Below are 23,611 nucleotides of genomic sequence, written 5' to 3' on the forward strand. Positions count from 1 at the left end.
GAACAATCCCGCCAAACAAAAGAATCCTGGGAACGGAGTCACGTTACGTCATTAAGCCGGGCGCCATTGGCTGTAGCAAACGAAATGGGCGGGGCCGTAAATGGAGAGGCGAAAGGCCGCGCGCGGTAGGATTGGACGGAATCACGCCAGGAAATGAATGGGCGTGGCTTCCAGAGAGAGAGAGAGAGAGAGAGAGAGAGAGAGAGAGAGAGAGAGGTTGGGAGGGAGGAGGAAGTGGGAGGTTGTGGTTTCGCGTCTGCGCGCGCGCGCTACGTATGATTTGTTTGTTGGTTCGTTTTTGTTGAACGAGAGCTGGGCCTGGTTGGTAGGCGGCTGAGAGAAAGGGCGGGGACTTTGTTAGCCGTTGAGGCCGGCGCGCGCGTTTATGTGGATCTGCGCGCGCGCGCGCGGCGTCGGCTGGCGTCGGTTCCTTACCTCAGCCTTGTGTCACGCGCTCCTTTTCCCCGGCGCCTCCGCCCACCCGCGCTCTTGGTCTCGCCCGTTTCCCTCGCGTCGCTGCTGCTTCTACTTCTACTTCTAGTCTGGTGCGGGCAGGACCATGGCGGATGTGAGTAGTCAAGAGAACGCGGAGGGGGGAATTCTCGGCCCGTTTACATGACTATCCGCCGGGCTGAGGCGGTGGGTCTGTCGGGGCAGAACCGCGGGAGGGGCCGGTTGGTCCAAGAAAATAATGGCTGTTGGGTTTATTTTACTTTATTTTTTCGCTGCTAGGTCGGTAAAGTTGAGGTGACTGGGTTGAGGGGATTTGCGGTAGAGCCTGTGGGGCGCCGAAAAAGCCGCACGAATATCCCCCAGCCCAACTCCTTCACAGGTGGGGAGTCTTCCTCAGGTGGCCCCGCTTGTGGCACAGCAGACGCCCTTCTTGGGTGTGCCTTGGCTTCCCCTTGTTTTAAACTTTTTGAGAGAGAGATGAAAATTGACATTGTGCCTATTAGGTTCAGCCTCTTGGTAAGGGCCACATTAACGTCAATTAATGTGTCTGGGCTTCACAGTTCCACAACAACTCCCGAGTTTATCATTGTTTTGGGTCCTTGGTTTTCGACTTCTGATGTTTGGCCGTCACTTGACAACATTCTCTGACCCTGGAAATGAGGCAGATGCTCTGCCGCAACTTAAGGAGGCAATCTTATCACTTTAAGGAGGGCCCTGTTCTGTAAAAGTTTGTGAAAATGGCATCTTTTCTGTGCTCCTTTCCAGCAGGACACCAGGGCTCCATTAATAAGTGAAACCAGAAGGCGCTTTGAGGCAGAATATCTACAAGGTTGGTGCAGTACCCAAACATTTTATTTGTATCCCACACCTGCAGTGTTCCTGACATGGCAAATACAGGATTGGCGGCTTTTAAGCCCAGTAGCCCATTGTAGGCCAAATACGTTGTACTGGGTTAAAAAAAGAGGTTCTTTTGTACTTGGAATGTTTGGACATCAAGGGACAAACAGCTTGAGTGAAATGCTACGATTTTATATGGCCGCCTCTAGTTAACCTTCATATTTTGCTTACTAGGTTACCAGTTGTTTACCAGACTTAGATGCCTCTGAAAGGAGTTTCCTTGTCTGCCAGTGTCAATTATTCATCTATTTTATTTAACACCTCAGTAGTATACATGGAATTCCCAGTTTTCCTAACCAAGCCAGCCCTTTGTAACTACCACAAGGTTTCTTTGTCATGTACCTTTGCACCTTGCCCTGCGGCTGATGAGCATTAACTATTGTTGGATGTATTCCATTTTTAGTACGGGCCAGACTTGAAATAGTAGGGCAACATGATATGCATTAACGATACGAAACATTGGGTATGTATCAACGATCCCATGTAGTACGTAATGACAAGCAATTTTGTGTATCCTGCTTGTTTCTTGGCACTTCTTCCTTATGAGGAGCCTTGACTTCTCATCATAACTTTTCGTGACTTCTCCTGGTTTGGCTTGGTCATTGAAGCCATGTGCCATTCTACAGATCTCCTGATAGCTGCCCTTTCTCACCCTGGTAGATCCAATTACCAAAATTTCCATGGCTAGTCTGACACTTTGAAATGATCATACTTTTCTTGTGGGCCTTGTCAAAAGGCAGGGTGTACTGCTCTATCATCAGCAGTCATTTTGACACATTTCCACTGATGGTTGCAGAGCAAACTCCAGTGCAGGCTGTCTGAAAGGGGAAGTGAACATTTATCACACAGATATCACACAGATAGTATGAAAAAGGCTATGTTCTCTTATTTGTCCTCTGACACTTACTTGCTTTTATTTGTTAGCAATCCATGAAACTAGTTAATAGGTGTATGTTGGTTGTCTTCCTAATAAACACACCCAGTTCAATATATTCTTCACTGTGGTGATCCTACCCATTAATGCATCATTGTTTCTGCCTGAATCAGCCTTGACTTTCCATCACATACTTAGGAATTTGTAGCCTAACTAAAAGCTACCTTCTTCTGACTAAACACTTGAAGGATTGGGCTGTTATGAAGTAAGTCCTGATGATTTTCCAAGCGAAGTTACAGGGAACCAGGCAGAGGGCCTTCTCAGTAGTGGCACCTGCCTTGTGGAATGCCCTCCCATCAGATGTCAAGGAAGTAAACAACTATCTGACTTTTAGAAGACATGTGAAGGCAGCCCTGTTTAGCGAAGTTTTTAATATTTGAAGTTTTATTCTGTTTTAGTGTTCTGTTGGGAGCCGCCCAGAGTGGCTGGGGAAACCCAGCCAGATGGGTGGGGTATAAATAATAAAATTATTATTATTATAGTTGTGTGAACTTCTGATGCTGTGTGCATTGCTCAGTGAATGAAATCAAAAGATGCATTAGTCAGGGAACACTTTTTCTCACTCCTCTCAGATTCTTCCCCTTTCTGATCATGAGCTAGTGCAGAGTTTTCCAAACTGTGTGTCACAACACCTTAGTGTGTAGGTGTGTTGCATGAACACTCCCTGTGCTCCTCCTGGGGCTGGAAATGGTTTAACCTCTGGTTTGCTAGTAAACTGAATTACTTTTGTTGCAAAATGATGCATGTCTAAAAGTGTGTTGCCAACATGAAAAGTTTGGAAAGCTCTGAGTTAGTGTTTTTTTAAAAAAATCCACAAACCAGTTACACAATCCTGCTACATTTTAAGGACATTTCCCTACCTGTAAGCATTTTTGGTGCACCAAATGCAAACTTAACAAACTTTTAATGACTTTTCCTGGTTTATCTTGGTCATTGAGGCTCTGCTCCATACTACAGCTCCTGATAGCAGCCGTCTCCAGCCTGGTAGGCCTATTTACCAACATTTCTGTGACTTGTTTGACACCTAACTAGGCCACAGTTGCCTTGTGGGCCTTGTCAAAAGGCAGGGTTCACATACTAACATATATATTTTTAATGTTTTGTAGACACTTGGAAATAAAATATATAAAGCAGAAATAACATGTCTTCATTATCCCAACACGTTCTCTTAAAATTGTAGTATTCCTGCTCAAACTGTTAAGAAACATATGTATGTGTCAGTTTTTAAATCCGGTCATATTTTCTAATGCCATTCTTATTTTATTGACCAGCAAAAACAGATAAATATGATTCTAGAGATACAGAAAGACTACAGCAAGATGATACCTGGGTTGATAATTTTCTGATATGGCGAGATGATAATGTGGACGATACATTAAAGATGATTGATGAAAGCTTTCAGTGGAGAAAAGAGTATGCAGTTCATGGTAAGATGTTTGGTATCTAATTGTAAAAGCAGTTGCTTTTCAAACTGCATTGCTGCTTGTTCCATATGCACCTCTACTTGATAGTTATGTCCCTACACTTCTAGGGTGAGTTGTTAATAATATAGTAAAACCCCAAAAGCAGCCTTTGAGTAAAGACATTACGTTCTATACTGAGAAGATACTGCAAGTAAATAGCAGCAAAGGAGAGCTGGTGTTTAATTAGTATGTATACGATTGTGTGCATCCCTGCAAAGTCAGCTGCAGTATATAGAAATATTACTGCCCTAAATAATGCGGGCACACACTGTTCCACAGACAAATTCTCTGCTTGAGAATAATGCCTGTTGTTTAGTTGTTTTTCATCACTTCATAGGATTATTTTGCTATTTCTATCTGTACAACAATGATTTATTCACTGACAAGGGCAGTCTTCATACAGCATCCAGGAACCAAAATATTTATTCTTGGTCTGACAGATTATTGGTGCTGCCCTTGTGTGTTCAGTCTATCGGGGTTTCCTACTCTGTCATAAGTGAGAAGAGGTTCCCTAAAATGCTTTAAATTAAATATTACCCCTAACTCTTTTCCAGGCTTCAATAACTTGTCTTAGAACCCTGCCGTTCCCTATTACAGGATAATCAATACAATATGCTATGTTGGAGTTATAATGCTGTGTTTCGGTTGAAATAAATAACTGCCCCGCCCCCAAGTCTTGCTTTAGAACTTCAGGATTTTGTTATAGTATACTTATATGTGCTTATAAAAATCTTGCTTTTCTGTAGACTTGACAGAATCTTCACTTCCAAAGCGGTTCTTTGAACCTGGTGCCATTTACCTACATGGTTATGATAAGGAAGGCTATAAAATCTGTAAGTCTGCCTGTTCATCTGCTTACTCATTTACAAGTAATGCAAATGTAATTATGGTTTCAGAGTGAAGAGAACTAAACTTTATGATAATATATACAGTAACAGGTTATTGGCATCTGTATTTGAGAAGTAATAAAACAATACTGAGGCCATATCACAGGGAGGTAGCTATTAGGCAGTCTTGTATTTAATGAAGGCATGCAGGGTGTAAACATTTACTTCATTAGCCCTTCGTTTTAGGAGACACATCTTCAGTATCACATGAAACTAACTATGCTCAAGCATATTCTGTTCAAAAGTGCTTATGTGTCTTTCCTCTTCCTCAGTATAGCTTCTTGAAATTTGACTGATTTTGTACACTGATTGCTAATTCTTCCACCTTTTGAAGAAAACCTTTGGTGGTTTCAATTTTTCAACATAGTGGATGCCTTAGGAAGGCATCTGATGATGCAACCCAATTCCATTGGAATAAATAAATGTGTCTTTATTGAATGGGACAAAGATTAGTGGGGTAAGATAGCTGGAAATAATGGCAATCTATTGCAACCAATGCACCCCTTAGATTTCAGATAGTACATGGGTAGATGAGTCTAAAAAGCTCAGGACACACATTTTCGGGGGCCTCTAGCAGCTATGGTGACTCATTTACCAGAAGTTATTTATTGTTAACTGGAAGTGTATACTCGATTCTAACCAAACTAGGAGGCTCCCCTGCCCATGTACTATCTGAAACCAAAGGGGCACATTGGTTGTCAGGTTTAAAAAAAATTCAGCTCAACTACCTCACTAGATTGTTCTCTTAGGTCTGTAGCCCTATTCTTCTCCATGGGGCTCGCTTCTGAGTAGACATGTATATGATTTTACAGTAGATTATCTTTGTTTCGTTAAGAAAATTATATTTGGGCAAACCATATATAAGTGGATTTTAAAATCCCTTCCTAAAAGGACTCGCTCAACATGAAGACATGTTTTATATCTTGCATTCATGCTTTAGAGCATGTAGGAGGAGGCAAAAATATAGATTCACATTTTTCTTTCTAATGTCTTTCTTCTGTCGTTTTAAAAAAATCTTCCAGGGCTTTAAAATAAAATGCATTGAACAAAACTGTATTATAACTAATGCATGATAAATAAAAATATGTGTACCTTAGAAAAGAAGAATATCTCCTTTACTTAGGAGATAGAAAGTTCAAGAATAAGGGCATAATCCAACCCGTGGGAGGGGGTGAGTTGAATTGTATAGAGGTGATGCTTTGCTTAGTCCTGCTGGCCTGCATCTTTTATGTGTGTAGGTTGAAGCTCTGAAGCAGCATTCCATTGGAACACACCTCTCAACCTGATTGCTATGCCATTTGAAGGCTGCCTTATCAATTTGCCCCCCGCCCCCTCTATCTACTACTCTCACAGATGTGGCAGGGCTGTGGATATGGTGGTTGCCTTACTTCTCTGCTAAAGCCCCATGGGGCAGCATCAAGTGCCTGGGTTGTGTCATAAGTAGCTATTAGGCAAACATGCATGTTTCTTTGTGTTTCTCCCACCCCACTCCATTAGTTTGGTTCAGGGTGAAACTTCATGTAAAAGATTCTAAAACTCAATTTGAAAAGAAGAAGCTAGTAGCCTTTTGGTTGGAACGCTATGCCAGACGAGAACACGGAAAGCCTTTGACAGTGGTATTTGACATGGCTGACACTGGAATTAGTAACATAGTAAGTATGCATATTACTGTTTTCCTGTTGATGTGTCTTAAACAAAACATTTCCATTTGGAAAGTTATATACAGTCATACCTCGGGTTGAAGTAGCTTTGGGATTTTCGGGTTGCGCGCTGCGGCGACCCGGAAGTAACGGAGCACGTTACTTCCGGGTTTCATTGCATGCGCAGAGGGTCAAAATGGCGTCATGCGCGGAAGCAGCAAATCGCAACCCACGCAGACGCAGGTTGCGTTCGCTTCTGGATGTGAACGGGGCTCCGGAACGGATCCCATTCGCATCCAGAGGTAGCACTGTACTGCCTTTATGAAGCCTTTTATAATGGAGTACTTAGATTTAAATTATTTGCCTTTCAGCATAAATCTAGCTGTTCTGGATTGACTTGTTTATGAATCACAGCCAAAGCCAGCTGTTTAATAAGAACTATGCTAAGTCTACTATTTACTTAATTAGCAGTAGAAAGTGCTGCAATCATACATTCTGTTTTGCAACAAAGTTCCACTAATTTTTATAGGTTTTAGGGCCTGTTCTCTCAACAATCTCAGAACTCTTAACCATTAAAAATAAAGCCTTTGACGTCTTTTATCCATGTAAACCTTGTTAAGACTGCCAGATGCTTCCTGATACCACATACAGTGGTACCTCGCAAGACGAATGCCTCAGAAGACGAAAAACTCGCAAGACGAAAGAGTTTTTCGTTTTTTGAGTTGCTTCACAAGACGATTTTCCCTATGGGCTTGCTTCGCAAGACGAAAACGTCTTGTGAGTTTGTTTCCTTTTTTCTTAAAGCCGCTTGAAGAGGTGCAGTTGCGACTGACCGTGCTTCGCAAGACAAAAAGACTCGCGGAACGAATTAATTTCGTCTTGCGAGGCACCACTGTATAAGATTTAGCCTGGATTTTCTTACGCTGTCTCACCACAGATGATACCATCTCACAGAAGTATTTGTCAGGCCTATATGCATAAAGTAACCCTTTAAACTGTCCTGTATGTGTCGCTCCAAGCCAGTTTGCATATATTTTATAGGGTTACTTCAGAATCAGCTTGATATACAGTGGTACCTCAGTTTACGAACTTAATCCGGTTTGGAAGTCTGTTCTTAAACCAAAACCGTTCTTAAACCGAGGTGCACTTTCCCTAATGAGGCTTCCCGCCGCTGGTGCCATTCCACCAGTCGGATTCCGTTCTTAGACCGAGGCAAAGTTCTCAAACCAAGACACTATTTCTGGTTTTGCAGAGCTTGTAAACCAAATCATTCTTAAACCGGACTGTTCTTAAACCGAGGTACCACTGTATTTTTGAATAAGGTGAGATATTCTAAAATTAAAAATGTTGAAGCACCTTCAGCACTGGAGCTGTTGAACAGAACTTTCTTGACGTTTTCTGAAAGCTATAAGTAGAGTTTAATCTTTTGTTAATTGGTAATACATCTTTATTTTAGGATATGGATTTTGTCCGATACATCATCAACTGCTTTAAAGTTTATTACCCTAATTACCTCAGTAAGTATGATAATAGCATTTATATTATACTATAGATTTAGAAAATAAATGAAAAACAAGAGTTTCTCAAATCTGAGGGTAGTATCAACCATAGTACAAGCTGGTTCCTGAAAATGGAAGTTTGGAAACAAAGTGGTAGTGTGAAGAATGCATAGAAATCTGAGGTATATTTTGAGATGTTCAGTGGATTCGAGCCTCATGCTGTTTTTCTCCCTGCCCCTGCCTAAATATTTTGTCTGCAAAATGGATTACAGTAGGCATAAAATAGATTGATCCTAGGATATAAGTGGCACTTTTTTGTTATAGCAGCAGAAAATAATTCTTCACAAGTATAGTTCTTTTCACAATTTGTCACAATTGGGAGGTTTCACTATCCAATTACTTAAGACAGTCAATTAATTAACAAGGCCTTTCACAGAGCAGCTATTGAATTGAGTTTTGTAATTGTCCCCCTCATAAATATTTTTTAAAGTATTTCTGTATGTATTAGGTAAATCATACTAGGGAGTAAAGAATGAACTGGGGCTTTTCCTGTCCCCCTTCCCAATATAGTTTCTGGTACCCTGAAAAGCCACTCCAGGGAGTACAGTTGAATCTAGGGAAAGGCAGCCAGGGGTAGCGGTGGGCAGGCAGCACACCTGTGAGTGCAAAGATGCATTTACCATTTATTTATTTCTTTAGACTTCAGCCAATTAACCTGGGAGCAGACACAGATAGGATTGGGCTTTCAATGTAGTCTTTCAAAGTTTTGATTACTCCATTTTATTTTAAATGTTTTTATTAGCTTTTGTGTTTGATTTCTCAAATACAGCTGTTATCTTTATAATAACAGCTCATATCTTTATAATTTACTTTTATATCCCTTTACAGACTAATGTATCGATGATAAATTTTCAGTTATTTTGCTTATACCTAAGGTGACTCCCACACCAAGAAATCTAAACTCTGGCCTATTTTCCACTGAATAATGTATTTAAATTACACATTCAGAATTGCTAATTTATGTAGTGAAGAAAATGAAGAGGGGAGTCTAACAGGACAACAAATAAAGTATTTTCATTTCATAGGAAATTTGACAGTGCTAAAATGCTATATTAACCACAAAAACCCTCTTCTATTGTTCATGCAGCAAAAATTGTGATCTTTGAACTGCCCTGGATAATGAATGGTAAGTTAAAATTTTAACTTGTCTTATCTGGAAGGATTGTTATTCAAAGTTATATTTTATGCAAATCCCTTATTATTGTTGACAGGGGAATTTTTATATGATTCTAATGTTTTTGTAAAGTGTATCTTGTGTCTTATTTTTACCTGTCCCAAACATTCAGGGAAGGCAATGACAGCTTTAAAAAAAAAATTAGCAATCAAATACCATCTAAAATATATTTGCTTCCAATATTTACTAACAAAACTAATGGGAAGTAAGTTGTGATTGTGGTCTGTGTAAACAAAATAGTAGAACTCTTTTCAAACTATCTTCCCTTTTCTTACCCAGCTGCTTTTAAAATTGTGAAAAGTTGGCTGGGTCCGGAAGCAGTGGGTTTGCTGAAGTTGACTAATAAGAATGAAATCCAGGAGTATATCAGTGCTGAATATCTTCCACCCTATATGGGTGGAACTGTAAGTATATTGCTGCTGAACTTAATGTTTTTATTATGTTGTGAAGGGAAAGTATAATAAATATATAGACTGTACACAGTTTTGGAATTAAGTAAACAATTATAATACATTTGTTTTTAATGATTAATTTGTGTTCTACTGTTTTGTTACTAATTTCTGCTTTTAGCTATTTTTCCAATGGTCTTTTTCTGTGTACTATGATTGTTTTGATTGGTTTTCTGTCTTGTAATTATGACCCTCTTTGGGGACTGTGAAGTTGCAATTCAGCATATAAATAATTACTGTTTTTAATTCTGTAGTCTTCACAGTCATCAAGCCACCTGCTTCCAGAGTAGCAGTAGTATTGTTCTAGAGCAGGGATTATTTTTTTTGGCTTCTCAGATGGATTAAGCCTACTAGGGCTTTCAATCCAGTCTGTGGTGTCATCTTTGAGACCTTCTGCTTGCTGGGAGGGCAGACTTTCAGGCTGTCATTAAAGTGGATAATGACTTATCACTCAGCAGTGGAAGCTATCATGCAGTCTTCTGATATTCACATTAATCATATTCCTGCTTTGGGTTGTAACTTGAGTTTTAGATATTTTAATTCCATTAAACATCAACCATAATTTGTTAAAAGGCATCCTGCGCAGAAAATGCTGGAAACGTGGTCTGAACACCATTTCCCATCCATTAGTAAGATTTGTGAGATAACAGAATTGCTGAATTAATGCAGATTAACTGGGCATTAACCAGGTTGTATACCCAATGATACACTAATGCTTTGGTTTGCTTATATTCTTACGTAATTTCCTTAAACACTAAATGTAGCAATATAGTTCTTGATGTTTTCTTCTGCTTAGAATGCACAGATAAAACCAGTCAGAGTTGAGGACCAAAGAATGATTTGGTGATTATGTTTATCTTTCACCACCATCTCCATAACACACTAACATCTTTGTATTACAGGATACCTTCAAGTACAGTTATCCTCCATTGGTTGATGATGATTTTCAAACTCCATTGTGTGAAAATGGACCCATGACTGGTGAAGATGAAGTTGAAACCAAAGAAGAAACAGACATAGATAACAAGGAGAGTCCAGATTCTAATGAAGAACAAGCACTTAATTCAAAAAAGGTATCCCTGGACTGAAGGTTACATAGGAAAGAATGATACAAACAAGTATTTTATGGCAACCCTCCAAGCATTCAATGTTAAACTAGTGCAGTGAATAAAGCCTAAAGTGTCATTGGTTGGTTATTATGTTCTTGCTGTCAGGATCAAGAAACCAGCCCAGAAAATCATAGAATTGTAGAGTTGGAAGGGACTCTGAGGGTAATCTAGTCCACCCCCCTGTAATGCTGAAATCTCAACTACAGCATTCCTGACAGATGGTGATCCAATCTCTGCTTAAAAACCAGCTCCTGAGGGAGACTGCTCCACTGTCGAACAGCTCTTACTATCAGAAAGTTCTTAGTATCTCACTTATTGTAACTTGAAGCCCTACTACCTTCTGGAGCAGGAGAAAACAAAGTTTCCACCATCTTTCATGTGACAGCTGTTAGTAATAACAACAACATTAACAACAATATAAAAAAAATTATATGCTGCCCATCTGACTTGGTTACCCCAGACACTCTGAGTGGTGTCCAACAAATTAAAACACAATTTAGATTTACACAGTTTAGATATTTGACGATCGCGATCGTATCTCCTCTCAGTCTCCTCTTATCCAGGCTAAACATACCTAGTTCCCTCAACCGTTCCTCATAAGGTTTGATTTCCAAACCCTTTATCGTCTTGGTCATCCGCCTTTGCACCCATTCCAGCTCATCAATATCCTCCTTAAATTGTGGTTCCCAGAACCGGACACAGTATTTAGGTGTGATCTGTCCAAGGCAGAATAGTGTGGTACTATTACAGAATAGTGTGGTACTATTAGGTGTAGAATCTGACATTTGTCCCTATTGAAATTTCTTTTGTTAGTTTGGGCCCAGTTCTCTATAATCTGTTAAGGTAATTTTGAAACCAAATTCTGCCTTCATCGGCATTAGCTACCCCTCCCAGTTTGATGTCATCTGCAGATTTGATAAGTATCCTCTCAATTCCTTTGTTCAAGTTGTTTATAAAGATGTTGAACAACAGGTTTGGGAAAGAACCCTGCGGCACCCCACTTGTCATTTTTTCCCCAAGATGATCCTTCCCAGTACCTTAATTCTGTGCCTGTGAATGTGTTGCTTAGCTGTTAACATTATGCACCAGTTATCCAGGAATCCTAAGCAATCCTTCTGAGATACCAGGAGACTTTGCCTAGAGGAGACACTTCACACACAAACTCACACTTTCCTTATTTTACCTTATATGAGAACTGGAGTTACTTTGTGAAGCATACACACTCAGCAAAATTTGCATGCTTTAAATTTTTGAGTGGTGAATTTTAGAACACTTCATAAATGATTTAAGTGATAGAAAGTTTATCGACCTTTTCTTTTCTTGTGCGTTTGTCTATATCTGAGCTTGGAATGTCTGCATTAGAGTAGTTTTGGTCCTGCACAGAGGATCTGTATAAGTTGGAGTTGTTCCTACTTACTTACTTTTAGCCTTTTTTTCTCCCTTAAGTGCTAAGTACTATCAGAGATGTCTCATTTAACCCTTGGTTTGGCAACTAAAGTGGTGTCCATGTGACATGGTACTGCCTTGATAATATTTTGTCTCAGTAATTTGGGCACCTTATTTATTTGAGAGTGCATGTTGAAAGTAACACATTTGGATCTACTGTACTGCAGTTACAAGTAACATCTCTGTTCACTTTTTAAAAAGTACTGTGTAGGGGTTACTATGGAGAGTTAAATATACATAGTTTTTTTCTGTTAGATGTTCCTTTCAAGTTTTGGGCATTATAGTTACCTGAATGCTCTTACAGTTTTGAAAGCATGCACTATATTCCATCACACTCCTAGCATTTATTTATTCATGTTCTTACATTAATATCCCACTTTCATTCTGTCATAGACCCCAAAGGAAGTGTACATGTGAATCCCAGGTGGTCAGTTGCTCAGGCACTGACCAGACCCAGACCAATTTTCCAACTGCCAGTTACATAAAAAAAGAAAAAAAGGTTAAGACAATTCATTCCATGTCTTCAATATAGTTACTTCATTATTCAGTCCTGCCAACTTTTCATTGATTTGGTCTGAAGTCTCTAGGTATTTTCCATTTCCATTTCATATCTCTGATTCATTTTCTTTCCCCATTTTATCAAACATCCATCCTATCATTTTTAGTTATCAACTGTGGAACAATACCAAGAGTCATTGGAAAATCCAGATGCACTTTTGCCATACTGGATGCTTGTGATGTTTTGGATATTATTAGCAACTCAGTCTACCTTAATATTTCCACCTTAAGACAGGCTATGGATATGATCTCTCACAATAAATTCTTCCCTGCAGCTGGAGTAATGGCTGATGTACTTTCATTTCTTTAGTGGCAAGAAACAGAAAAGAAGTTGGGATTCCCTCATCGGTTTAATCTTTATTGCTAACCATAAATTAAGCTTTTTGCTCTGCCTTAGACACTTTAACGACTAGTTTTCCTTTGTGTTCTTAACAACAGCAACTTAGAAATTTTCAGATTAAATTTTCACCAGCCGATAGAGGGATTTCTCTAAGTTCCGGTTTTGCTTGTCCCAGAAGTGTTTGAGAGGGGGTGGATCTTTCTAACTATGAAAGGTGCAGAATGGGCACAATGTCAGTTTCTCAGCTTGCCAGCTCATTTTAACTCCTGTTTAAGCTGCCAGGCATAGACAGCAGAAAACGGCCTTGATCAAAGTATTTGAGGTTGCTCCCAGATCACTCTTATCTTCCAGAGTTATGAATAGTCAGACCATCTGTCTTGACTATTATCAATCACCACATGATTATCTTCTGTCAGATGAGAGCTAACAGAAACAGCCAAAATGCCATTCCCCAAGTTCATCAAGATGTTGGAATAATACACATGTAAACAATATTGTTTAATTTGTATAGCTGAAAATTGTGCTTGGATTTCTGATAAATTTCTGATAAATGTTGTGATGGAGTGGGGCAGAAAATTGGAGGAAGACTAGGAAACCTCAGACACACCAAGGCATCTTAATCTTAAACTGTAAAATATAATTGATTCCTGAAAAGTGTTCCTTGTTTCTGTTTCCCTAGGCAAATTTTGCAGAACAAACTCCAAAAGCAGAAGAGTGTGAAAAACAAGATTCCAAAACAAAAAATGCAAAGAAAGCACTAACCACTTTTAAAGGACCTTTATTGCACATCAGGTATTAGTAATAATTTCATTAAAAATGTAGTTCTTTCCATATTGTAATATTGCTGTTCTGTGTCTTGAAAATTACTTGAACGTGAAAGGAAATATATTTGATATTTTAAGAATTGTTTCACATCTGATTCAGAGGTCTTCTCTGAAGCGCATGTTTCTTTACGAAGGACACAGTGGTGTTGATGAAGTCAGGGTACTTTTGGCAAAGAAGTTCAGACACCTGGATTTCTGATGAATTTGGAATATGTTGTGATGGATACACATTTTATGAGTGTATTATAGCTGCTTTTCTCCACCCCTCACAGCAGTATCCTATTATGTAGTCAGTTAGTGTTAGGTAGTTATAGTGTGGGAGTCAAATACTGTACCTTAAGTGGAGAAAAATATCTACAAAATTGCTCTGATTTTAATTATTACTTTGTTAATTTGTATAGTGCAGAAAAGTCTGTAAATTGAACTGTAACACCTGTTGAAGTGTAGATGTTTACTTTTACATAAGCTGTAACATAAAATATGTAGAAAATATCCTGATGTGCCGTAAGAATTTGAAAGCATTTGAAAATGTGACTGTTTCATTAGAAATTTGAATTAAAGTTTTTGTTTATACAAATCTGGTATCTAGATTTTGGGGATGCAGTGGAAAATCTGTAGCAGTTGCATTATTGTGATGTTGATTACATCTGAAGTTTGTACCACATAGGTTTCTGAGCAGGTAATTGAAGATAATTTTGGAACACAAACTTCTAATATGGCCTAGGAACATTCCAACCTAAGAAACATAATTCAGAACTTCTAGCATTTGATTTTGTCACTAAAATAAATTCTTCATGTGATTATAAATGATTGATAAGTTCATCACTTCCACTTGTCTTCCAGAAAAGAAAGGATTATTTCATTATTTCAGCCTAGTTATGTCATGTATATCACCCAAGCATTTGATATACATACATCAACATTGCAGTCAGGAATTCCATATACTATAGGCAAGCAAGTGCATGAAATTCATTGTGGCAGGTGAGCAGGTTGGTAGAGGAGTAATACAGCACTCTGAAACCAAGCAGACTGCTGGAGGAGTGAAACCCCTTCATCTTCACCTGGCGTAGAAGTGCAGTTTTCCATACCTTTTCAGCCAGCCAGTCCCCAGCAGGCTAGTAACCTCATTGACTTAGGTGTCTGTAGGTTCATAATGTGTTTGTGGGTATGGGAGAGGGGGAATAGAGATTATAATAAAGATGAAATGTTCTAACATTTTTTCCAGATCTAACATGTCATAATTTGGGCAAAATATATTCCCACATTTTAAATTTCATTTTGCATTGTGAGTGTTGTTATACAGATAAGATGGTGTGCATAATTCATTATTGCAATGCCTATTTGTTGGGATCCAAAGAGCCACCTGACTGGTTCTGTGCACCAAGCCTTGGGCTTGTGTTTCTCAAGCAGCAGTCCCCTAAGCTATGTGTCAAACCTCTTTTAAAGATGAGGAAAGCTTAGAAAGCAGTTGCGTTACAGAATGCAAATCTACTGCTTGCATGCCTTCAGTGCATGCAAAATAGCTCTTTGGGTCCCAGGTACTGAGTTGAGTGTTAAAAGTGCATATATTTCTGCTACAAAATAAAATAGTAAGAGCAGACTTTGCCTCAGCATGTGTAAAACACTTTCGCTTTTTCTTAAAATGTTGAACTGATACAGCTGTTTGGAAGCTCCTGCTGGCCGTAAGTGTTGCAGCTCACAATTTTCATACGCAAGAGCCAGATTCTGTCTCACCCGTCTTCCATTTAAAAATTATATCCGGTAGTAGGGCTGTGAAAGCGTTTGGAGAGTTGCTGCCGTTCAGAGTAGACAGTACTGAGCTAGATGGACTAGTGATGTGATTTCATGTCAGGTAACACTACGCATAAATATATATATATATATATATATTACTTACCCCAAAACATGACAAACAGTTGTTTTACCCTTGGCTTGTTGATGCTTCATGATACTTTGTTAAAATACATGTGTATTTTCCCAAACACGTATTTCTTAAAACTTTGAACACAAAATGACTCCTGGATATGATGAGTAAAGTATGAATTGCTTTTCAAGTGAAAATTTCACTGAAAGGACTGTTAAAAGTATTTGACATTTAGCAGTATACGTTGAAGGATTGGGTTAGAGCCTGTTAACTGAGAGATAGTGTTCTAAATAAGCACAAACTTGATTTTTAAGAGAATGAATGAAGTTTGTAAACCTTTAATGCAAATACTTTAATACATATTTGTGATTTTTCATTAGTCCAGCAGAAGAACTGCATTTTGGGTCCAAAGAAACTGGAGAGAAGAAATGCTTGATCGTTCTCACAAATGTGACCAAAAATACAGTGGCATTTAAGGTAAATACTGTGTTTATGTGGTGATTAACCTGACTGACTAGTAACCATAATAGCTGATGAAATGGTTTTCAGAAGGTGTCCATAACTTTCTATGACAAAACTGTCAAACCAGGACCAGATAAATGGTCTTAAAGGTGGAGTAACTATATATTTTTTATATTATACTGTATAACTGGATCTCATCAAATGTTTGTCACTTTAATATTGCAGTGAAATGCCAGATAATAGCAGTGAAGTATCAGGAAAGATACCCCAAGGAAGAACATGATATGCAGTTTATAAAGCTAATGTGGAAACGTGTGTAAAACTTACATGGAAAGAGTGAGAGGAGATCTTACTCTCCCATTATACTAGAACTTGTGGTGTCCTAATGAAGAATTAGCAGTACAGTGAGTTGAGAGCAGAAGAGTATATTGTTATCTTTGGCTTAATTTACATAATTCATTACAGTGATTGCTTAGATTACATTTAAGAAGAATTGGGTGGTATCATTGGTTATTGGTTATTGATAAGTGGTACCAAAGGTTAGTGTGAAGTGTTCTTGTTCAGGGTTACTGTCTGGCACGCTTATATTCCTGTTGAGTAAACATGCAGAAGGTTCTCAAGACTCCTGCTGATTTTGCATGCTATACTTCCCTCTTTGTGCTATTGCAAGCGCTCTCTCTCTCTCTCAAACACACACACACACACACACACACAGAGAGAGAGAGAGAGAGAGAGAGCGCGCATTATGTAGCCACTGTGCATGCCAAGTCATCGTTGCAGACTTTGAGCTTCCCTCAAGCCTGTTGATACCCCCCCCCCACACACACACACACTTGGGAGAGTAAAGTTTGGTATTTTGCTGAAGTTAAATAGAAGATTAGTGTTCAGAAGCAAAATAACACAAATGGAGAATACTAATCAAGTTTTTGTCCCGCTGGTAAGTTGTGAGCAGAATCTAGTCCTCTACCTTGTTAAATAAGAAAACTGGTAGCATTTAATACTTTTACTTTGTTTAGGTTAGAACAACTGCTCCTGACAAGTACAGAGTGAAGCCAAGTAACAGCAGCTGTGAACCAGGCACATCACTAGATATAATAGTATCTCTTCATGGAGGTAAGTAAAATCTTGTACACTATTGTATGAATGAAATAAACAAGTTCTGTAATGTACATTACTGACAGCAAGCTTGGAATTCTATGTATATGTACTAGAACATAAGCATTAGTGAAACCAAATAACTGTTCAGATTTCATATGACTGCTGCTGTCTAGTCCAAATCTCCCAGTGTAACCTTTCACTCATCCCCAGTAGTGGAGAGATGAAGCCTGTTTGCAGTCCCTTATAGGTAGAATTCCGTAGGCCAAAATTTGAACAAAACAAACCCTAATAAAGTTCATTGCTCAATCTCTTCATAAACCTCTATCCTTACTAGCCTGTTTCTAAAAATTCTATTGTTTATCATGCTTCCTGTAAATATGCAAAAAGTTAGCTGTAAAGGTAAAGGGGACCCCTGATTAACAAATAAATATACTGTTAAAGAGGCCTCGGATTCAACTTGTGTACTATTTAAATGATCATTTTTTGCTTATCAAAATTTTGACATTCAGGGACATCATTTCAAATAAGTAGCAGTCTCACTGATGTAGCATAAAGATATTTGAGTTATTTTCTAGAATGATTAGGAGAGCACTTGGATTGACATTGATATCATATATATATATATTTTATATATATATATATATATATATATATATATATATATATATATATATATATATCATTTGATTCTTTTTGTGTGTGTATATATTGTAAACATTATATTGAGCCCTGCTCTAGAGAATTTAAAAATTCAAAATATGCTGGATCCTATTAACATTTAATTATTATTTTTTATTTATTCTGGAATTGGGCTGCATATTTAATGTTGGATGAATAAGTAAAAGGTAGTGTATTCTTTCAAAAGTGTGTGTGTGAGAGAGAGGGGGGTGGAAAGGGGGAGAGAGAGAGACTATTAGAATGTATACCACCTGTGTTTGAAAAACTACAGCAACTAGATTTTAGAAGAATTTATTTTAGGACAGCTGTGTGATAGGTATATGGTAAAATAAATTAATCCCAAATTATTTATATGCCCCATGAATCTGCTGTAAATCAGTTTGGGGATTTTCATGAACCTGCAATTAGCTTATGTTCACCAGGGCTTGTTATGAGATCTGAACACCGGTTACAAGATACAATTTGAATCCACATTCATGCTTTGGAAAACAGCCCAATTCACACCAATTCAGACACAAAGTCTGAATCCCACTTTGGAGAAATGATTCTTTCTGCCTTTCTCTGCTACTGTTATGGGGATTTTTTTGGTTTTTGTTTTTTTAAAAAACCTATCACCTGCCCACATTTGACCAAAATAAATAAAATTTGCTGAGTAGATCAAGTCTGCGAATTACAAGGGGTACCTTGTAGATTGAGATTAAGAGGGGCACCTATAATTATGAAGGGGTGAAATTTGTAGTCATGGAAGCCCCATTTGAGGGACTTTCATGATTTCAGAAGGATGACAGGAAGTGGCTTTCTTGCAGGTACAGCCTTTATAGTTTTACATTTTAATCTCTGAATTTATCTTATGCTCTTTCATAACTCTTTTGTGAATTGGCAAATTTTGTTCAGTGCTTCTAATTATTGCATATCTTCAGTAACAAACTAGCTTTTTGTATATGTAGATATAGTCAAGGGTGTGGGGTTTTTTTGCTCGTAGTGTATAAACTTTTGAAATACTGCCTAAATCCAAAGGAAGTAAAATTGTCATGTTGATTAAACAGGTTGTGCAGCTTCCCTGCAAGATCGTTTCTTGATTATGGCAGCAGAAATGGAGCAGTGTTCTGGAACAGGAACACAAGAACTGGGTCAGTTTTGGAAGGAAGTTCCAAGAAACAAAGTGATGGAACATAGGTAAGCATTTCACGTTATTTGGGGGACATATTGAGCTGCCTATGCAACTGAAAACAAGTGTTCCATATTGCTTAGTATCTTGGTAGGTGAAATTTGCCAGAGATGCACCCTTGATAGGCATGGTATAAAATAAAGAACGATTTGTTAGTTCCTTCCTTAGGAGTTGCACAGATACAGCTCTTTGAAATATTTACTGCTGGTGTTTATAATTACAAGTATGGTATATATGTAAAAATGATTTAAGAAGAAAGAGGAAAGTTGCCAGTAACTAACTGCCTGTTCTAGAGTACAGAGCAGCTTTTAAACATGAAAAAAAAGCTACTGGGAGAAGAGTAATGCAGCATGTGTGGCCAGCTGCAGAACATGCATGGCAAGCTTTACCACACACAAAAAAAATAAGAGAGAGGACTCACCTAGACTGGTAAAGAAAAAGCGATTTATATGTGTTATGTAACAATGTGCCACCTGATGGCGACGTGGAGTCCCGTTTTTCTCTACCTGTTTTCCCGGTTTAAATTTACAAAGCTTTAAACTGAAATGCTTCTTTGATGTGTCTAGATCCAGCCAGAATTATCTATTGCCCTTCCAAGCCCCCTTCCTTTCCCTTTCAAATCTAGTACATGTGCACAGCCAAAGATGAGAGCCAGTCTCCAAAACAGTGTTCTCATCACTCCCTTTCAGATTGTGTTCTCCCTAGCACGTAGCGCTGTCTGTAGCTAGTCAGTGCTTATGCAAGCTTCCCAAACCATTACCACTTATATTTTGTGCAGGTAATCTTGTCCTTCTGATTGCTGGTTCCTCAGCAATATGGCTAGGTTTCCTTTTGACTCCAGCACGGTTATAATTGACGATGATCTTCTCTTTGCTGGTCACTGTGATGGGCAGGGGCAAGGTAGGGAAGCAGAAACAAAGGCTGCATCATTGAACATATGAAACAAATACCAGCAGGGAATGGAATCTATGAAGCAAAAGAGGCTTGGAGAAAGAAAAAAAAATAACTATGTCCTCTTAGAATTGTACTACATTTCACTGTTCTGCTGTTTCTATTTGTCCCAGGTTAAGATGTCATGTTGTGGAAAGCAGCAAACCTTCTTCTTTAACAATAAATGAAAATTCCTTCAATGTTCCTGCAAAAACGAACGAAGATTTACACGTACAGGTAACACTTGTGCATATTAATATATAGCTTCCAGCTGGATCTGTAGGAATGTGCAGTGCATTGGGGGCTTTCAATATCCTCCTTCCTCCTGTAGCCTTTGGTGCCCTTGAAAACCTGAAGAACTGAAGGTTGGAGACTCTCCTCCAGGGTGACTGTTGCTGTATTCTAAGGAGCTGCTCTTTAAAAAGCAATAGATAGTGGGGAATTCAGGACAGAAAGAAATGAAGTATTTTTTTATAGAACAATTTTTACAGAATTATGTAACTGGCCATTAGGCCATGTAGTGGCCACAGTATCTAATGTGAGGAACAGTAATAGTGATAAAGAAAGTACTATGAGCTTGGTATATGTTGAATGTATGGCTAGCACATAGCATGCCTTACTTATATAGTAGAACATAGGCATATTTTCAGCTAACTGATAAAATACGTGTTAGGCATTAAAATTGTGTGATTTATTTATTTATTGTTTACTCCCCCCCCCCTTTCCAGCTAACACAGTTATTGCAAGCTAATAAAAGACTCCGAGAACAGATTGATCATTGCGTCTGGTTCCAGAAATTGACTCTCTTGTTTATGTTTCTATTACTGGCCAGTACTACCTTTTGTATCTACTTGTTGTATGCGCCAAGGAGCTAAGTAGCAATGCTTTGTACGGTAAGCCCTCTCTGCAATTCATTTGGAAAAGGCAAAGAACCAGTACTATGAAACTGCCAAAAAGGAGATCTATATGAGACTCTCCAGAAACTGTGAATCACAAGATTGTGATCTATGCCTTTAATCAACAAGTAGAGTGACTTTGTTGATATTTATTAAAGTACAGGAAGTAAAACAGGATATTAAAGGAGTCATTTTCACTGGGCAACCTAATAACTGTTACAGAACAAAAGATGTTTATGACTTAATGTATTTTTACTTTTATTTCTGTCATGCAGAAGTATACAAGATGTATCAAAACAATTTGTGCATAAAATGTATTTCCCTTGAAATGAAAGTGCAAATTAGTAACAATATAGGAAAGCCTCATTTATGCTATTTGTACATAAAAGGAAATGATACACATGCTCATGCAGTTTGAAATGGAAGAACTGCAGTCTGGGGGGTGGTGGTCTTTATTCTTGCTCACTTCCCCCCCTGAAATTATTACAGATATTTAAGATTATACTATTTTGCATTGAATACCTTGTAGCCATAATTGCCTGGAAATGCCTGCAATGGTTCCAAAGAGCCAAAATAAAAGTTAGTTTTTCCAAGAATGCCATAGTACATTACTATATACCATGATAGCTGAAAAAGAATTGTGCAGGAACACAACTCTCCATTCTTCAGTGTGTCTTAATCTACAGAACTAAACTAGCTAGTTCAGGAGTGCAACTATATTATGCCATGAAATTTATTGTCAGTTTCCCACTAGGTTGGTGTTCTCCTGTAATTCAAGGACAACAAATAGAACACCATAAATTATTATTTGTTATTAAGTTTGGAATAATTCCTGTAATTTCTCAAATATGTGTTGTAAATCATGTGTGATATGGAAAAAAAGTAGGAAGACACAGGTATACAGAGGAATTGCAAATAGTGCTTTTTGAAAACCATTACAAGAAAGCATTCTAAAAGATGAATAAAAACATTCCCAGTTAAACATTCCTTTTACATAACTATAACTATGCTATATGAAATTTAAAAGTAAGAGTGCTCATGTTTTGGTTAACATTTAATCTTTTGTAAATCAGACAAGTTGTAACAATACATGGTGCAGTAAGTCATGTTTGCAGATGCAGTCCTAAGATCAGTTCTCAGCGCTTCTTTCTGCTGTAGAATAATTTGAAGCAAAAAATCTAAACCAGCCTGTACTCGCAATCAGGCACTCATTGGTTATGCTCTGGAGCACACAGCATGTGCAGGGACTTCCTCTTTCCTTCTGCGTATGAGAAGCTCTATGTGCACATAGGCACTTTTTGCTACACTCTTCAGCTGTTCCTATTTTATGTAAAGGAAAAAAATCCCTGAGTAGCTGAGCTTCTGCATATGCAGTGATGTTGCTTCACTCCAGTGGCACTAAGCTCTCATGATTGAGGCCATAATTTATATCACATACTACTTCTTCCACTACAGTGTATCTCACCTTGATAATGCTGCTCACTCTTCTGGGTTCTTGTATTTTATTTTTAATTTATTAGTAATAACTTTGTGGGAAATGCAGTTTACTTTTACAAGTTAAACCAATTTTCAGCTATTGGTTTCAGTAGGCTTAAGCATGTATATCTATTTGACTGTTACCTTAATGTGTAGAATTTGGCTATGTTCATTTAGCTAAGCTTGAAATTAGAGAGGATGACAGCAGATTTATTTGGCTTGTTATAATAATTTTATGAGTCTGCTGGCTTCCTATATAGTGCCACCTTGTTTCAAATCCCAAACCCTAGGAAGATGGGTCTCTTGCTACCTACTCATTTTACTGAAACATTCACCAAAGGTTTTGATCACTGAATTGACTTTTATAAAATTGAACATATTCTAGACAATAATAATGCAAGGTGATTTTAGTCAAGCATTCAATGATACAGGTATGAAATGCTTTTATAGAATTTACCTTTGTGCCCATGGATTTGTTCTGTATTGGCTTACGGTTTCAGCTGATCATAAGAAACAGATCTTTCTTATGCAAGTCACTTCATATTTCACAAACAAGGCAAAACAATTTGATTAATTGGTCTCTCATCAGTTGCATTACCTTCAGTTAAATTCTATTATTGTAGTTCCTCAGCAAGTCAACTGTAAGTACAAAATATAGAATAATTCTAGTCTCAAATTAATATTTTTTAAAATGCTTATCAGTGAGTTGGATTAGATTTAATTTCACTTTGTTAAATGTTTTCAGAATATATTCATAAGCATATGCCAATTAATGCTCTTAATGGTCTGGTGCTTCAAATATTTTCAGTATTTTATTACTGTATTCATATTTTCTATGTAAAATCGATCAGATAGACAACGTTTTATATTTTAATATGCTATAAATAAATAACTGCATTTGTGAAACAAAAAGGGGGGAAACGCGTTCATTGTAGTTCTTAACAGACACAGTTTGGACATACGTTTTTTCAAAGTTCAGTTGCATTTCTTGCTCTCTCTTTTTAGTGCAGATTGTATTTAAAATGAAATATTACATTGCCCTTCCGTTCTACCTCATTTGTAACTTAAAGAAAATTCTTCAAGTTATGTAGCCCCATCGACTTTAGTACAATACAAATAACCAACCTTTAGCACATGCTGCTAGGTTGTGTTTGTGTTGTGTGCCTCCCCCCCCCCCCCACTGCACACATGCCTTTGCCTTTTATAGAACCAAAGGGTTGCAGGTTTTATTTCTGAGCAAATAAGCATAATATTGGGATGTTAGGAAAATCATGTTCTCTTAGGTCTGAAAAAGAGGAACATGAGA

General features: G+C 38.0%; 1 protein-coding gene and 1 long non-coding RNA gene across 3 annotated transcripts in view; one reads left to right on the forward strand and one right to left on the reverse strand.

Annotated features, from left to right (window-relative positions):
- Window positions 1-90: 90 nt before the first annotated feature.
- Window positions 91-23,217, forward strand: MOSPD2 (motile sperm domain containing 2). 2 transcript variants are annotated; one of them, XM_083612172.1, is made up of 15 exons: window positions 91-568; window positions 1,219-1,282; window positions 3,556-3,711; window positions 4,494-4,580; window positions 6,132-6,286; window positions 7,731-7,791; window positions 8,921-8,959; window positions 9,287-9,411; window positions 10,359-10,529; window positions 13,589-13,701; window positions 15,978-16,074; window positions 17,076-17,172; window positions 18,882-19,011; window positions 20,068-20,170; window positions 20,662-23,217. In XM_083612172.1, exons 1-15 carry the CDS (start codon window positions 560-562, stop codon window positions 20,806-20,808), a joined length of 1,554 nt encoding a protein of 517 aa, XP_083468298.1. In that variant the 5' UTR covers window positions 91-559; the 3' UTR covers window positions 20,809-23,217. The 2 variants fall into 2 exon arrangements, with proteins under 2 accessions (XP_083468298.1, XP_083468299.1); XM_083612173.1 differs by having other exon boundaries at window positions 242-568; window positions 1,222-1,282.
- The window catches only part of LOC310761925, a 61,011-nt gene continuing 58,462 nt past the window's right edge, over window positions 21,063-23,611 (reverse strand). Inside the window, exon 14 of the long non-coding RNA XR_014547739.1 lies at window positions 21,063-23,590. This is a non-coding gene — a long non-coding RNA (uncharacterized lncRNA). The remainder of the gene's footprint in view (window positions 23,591-23,611) is intronic.

The sequence above is a fragment of the Podarcis filfolensis genome, assembly GCF_964270895.1.
Source record: "Podarcis filfolensis genome assembly, chromosome: 4".
NCBI classification, from domain to species: Eukaryota; Metazoa; Chordata; class Lepidosauria; order Squamata; family Lacertidae; genus Podarcis; species Podarcis filfolensis.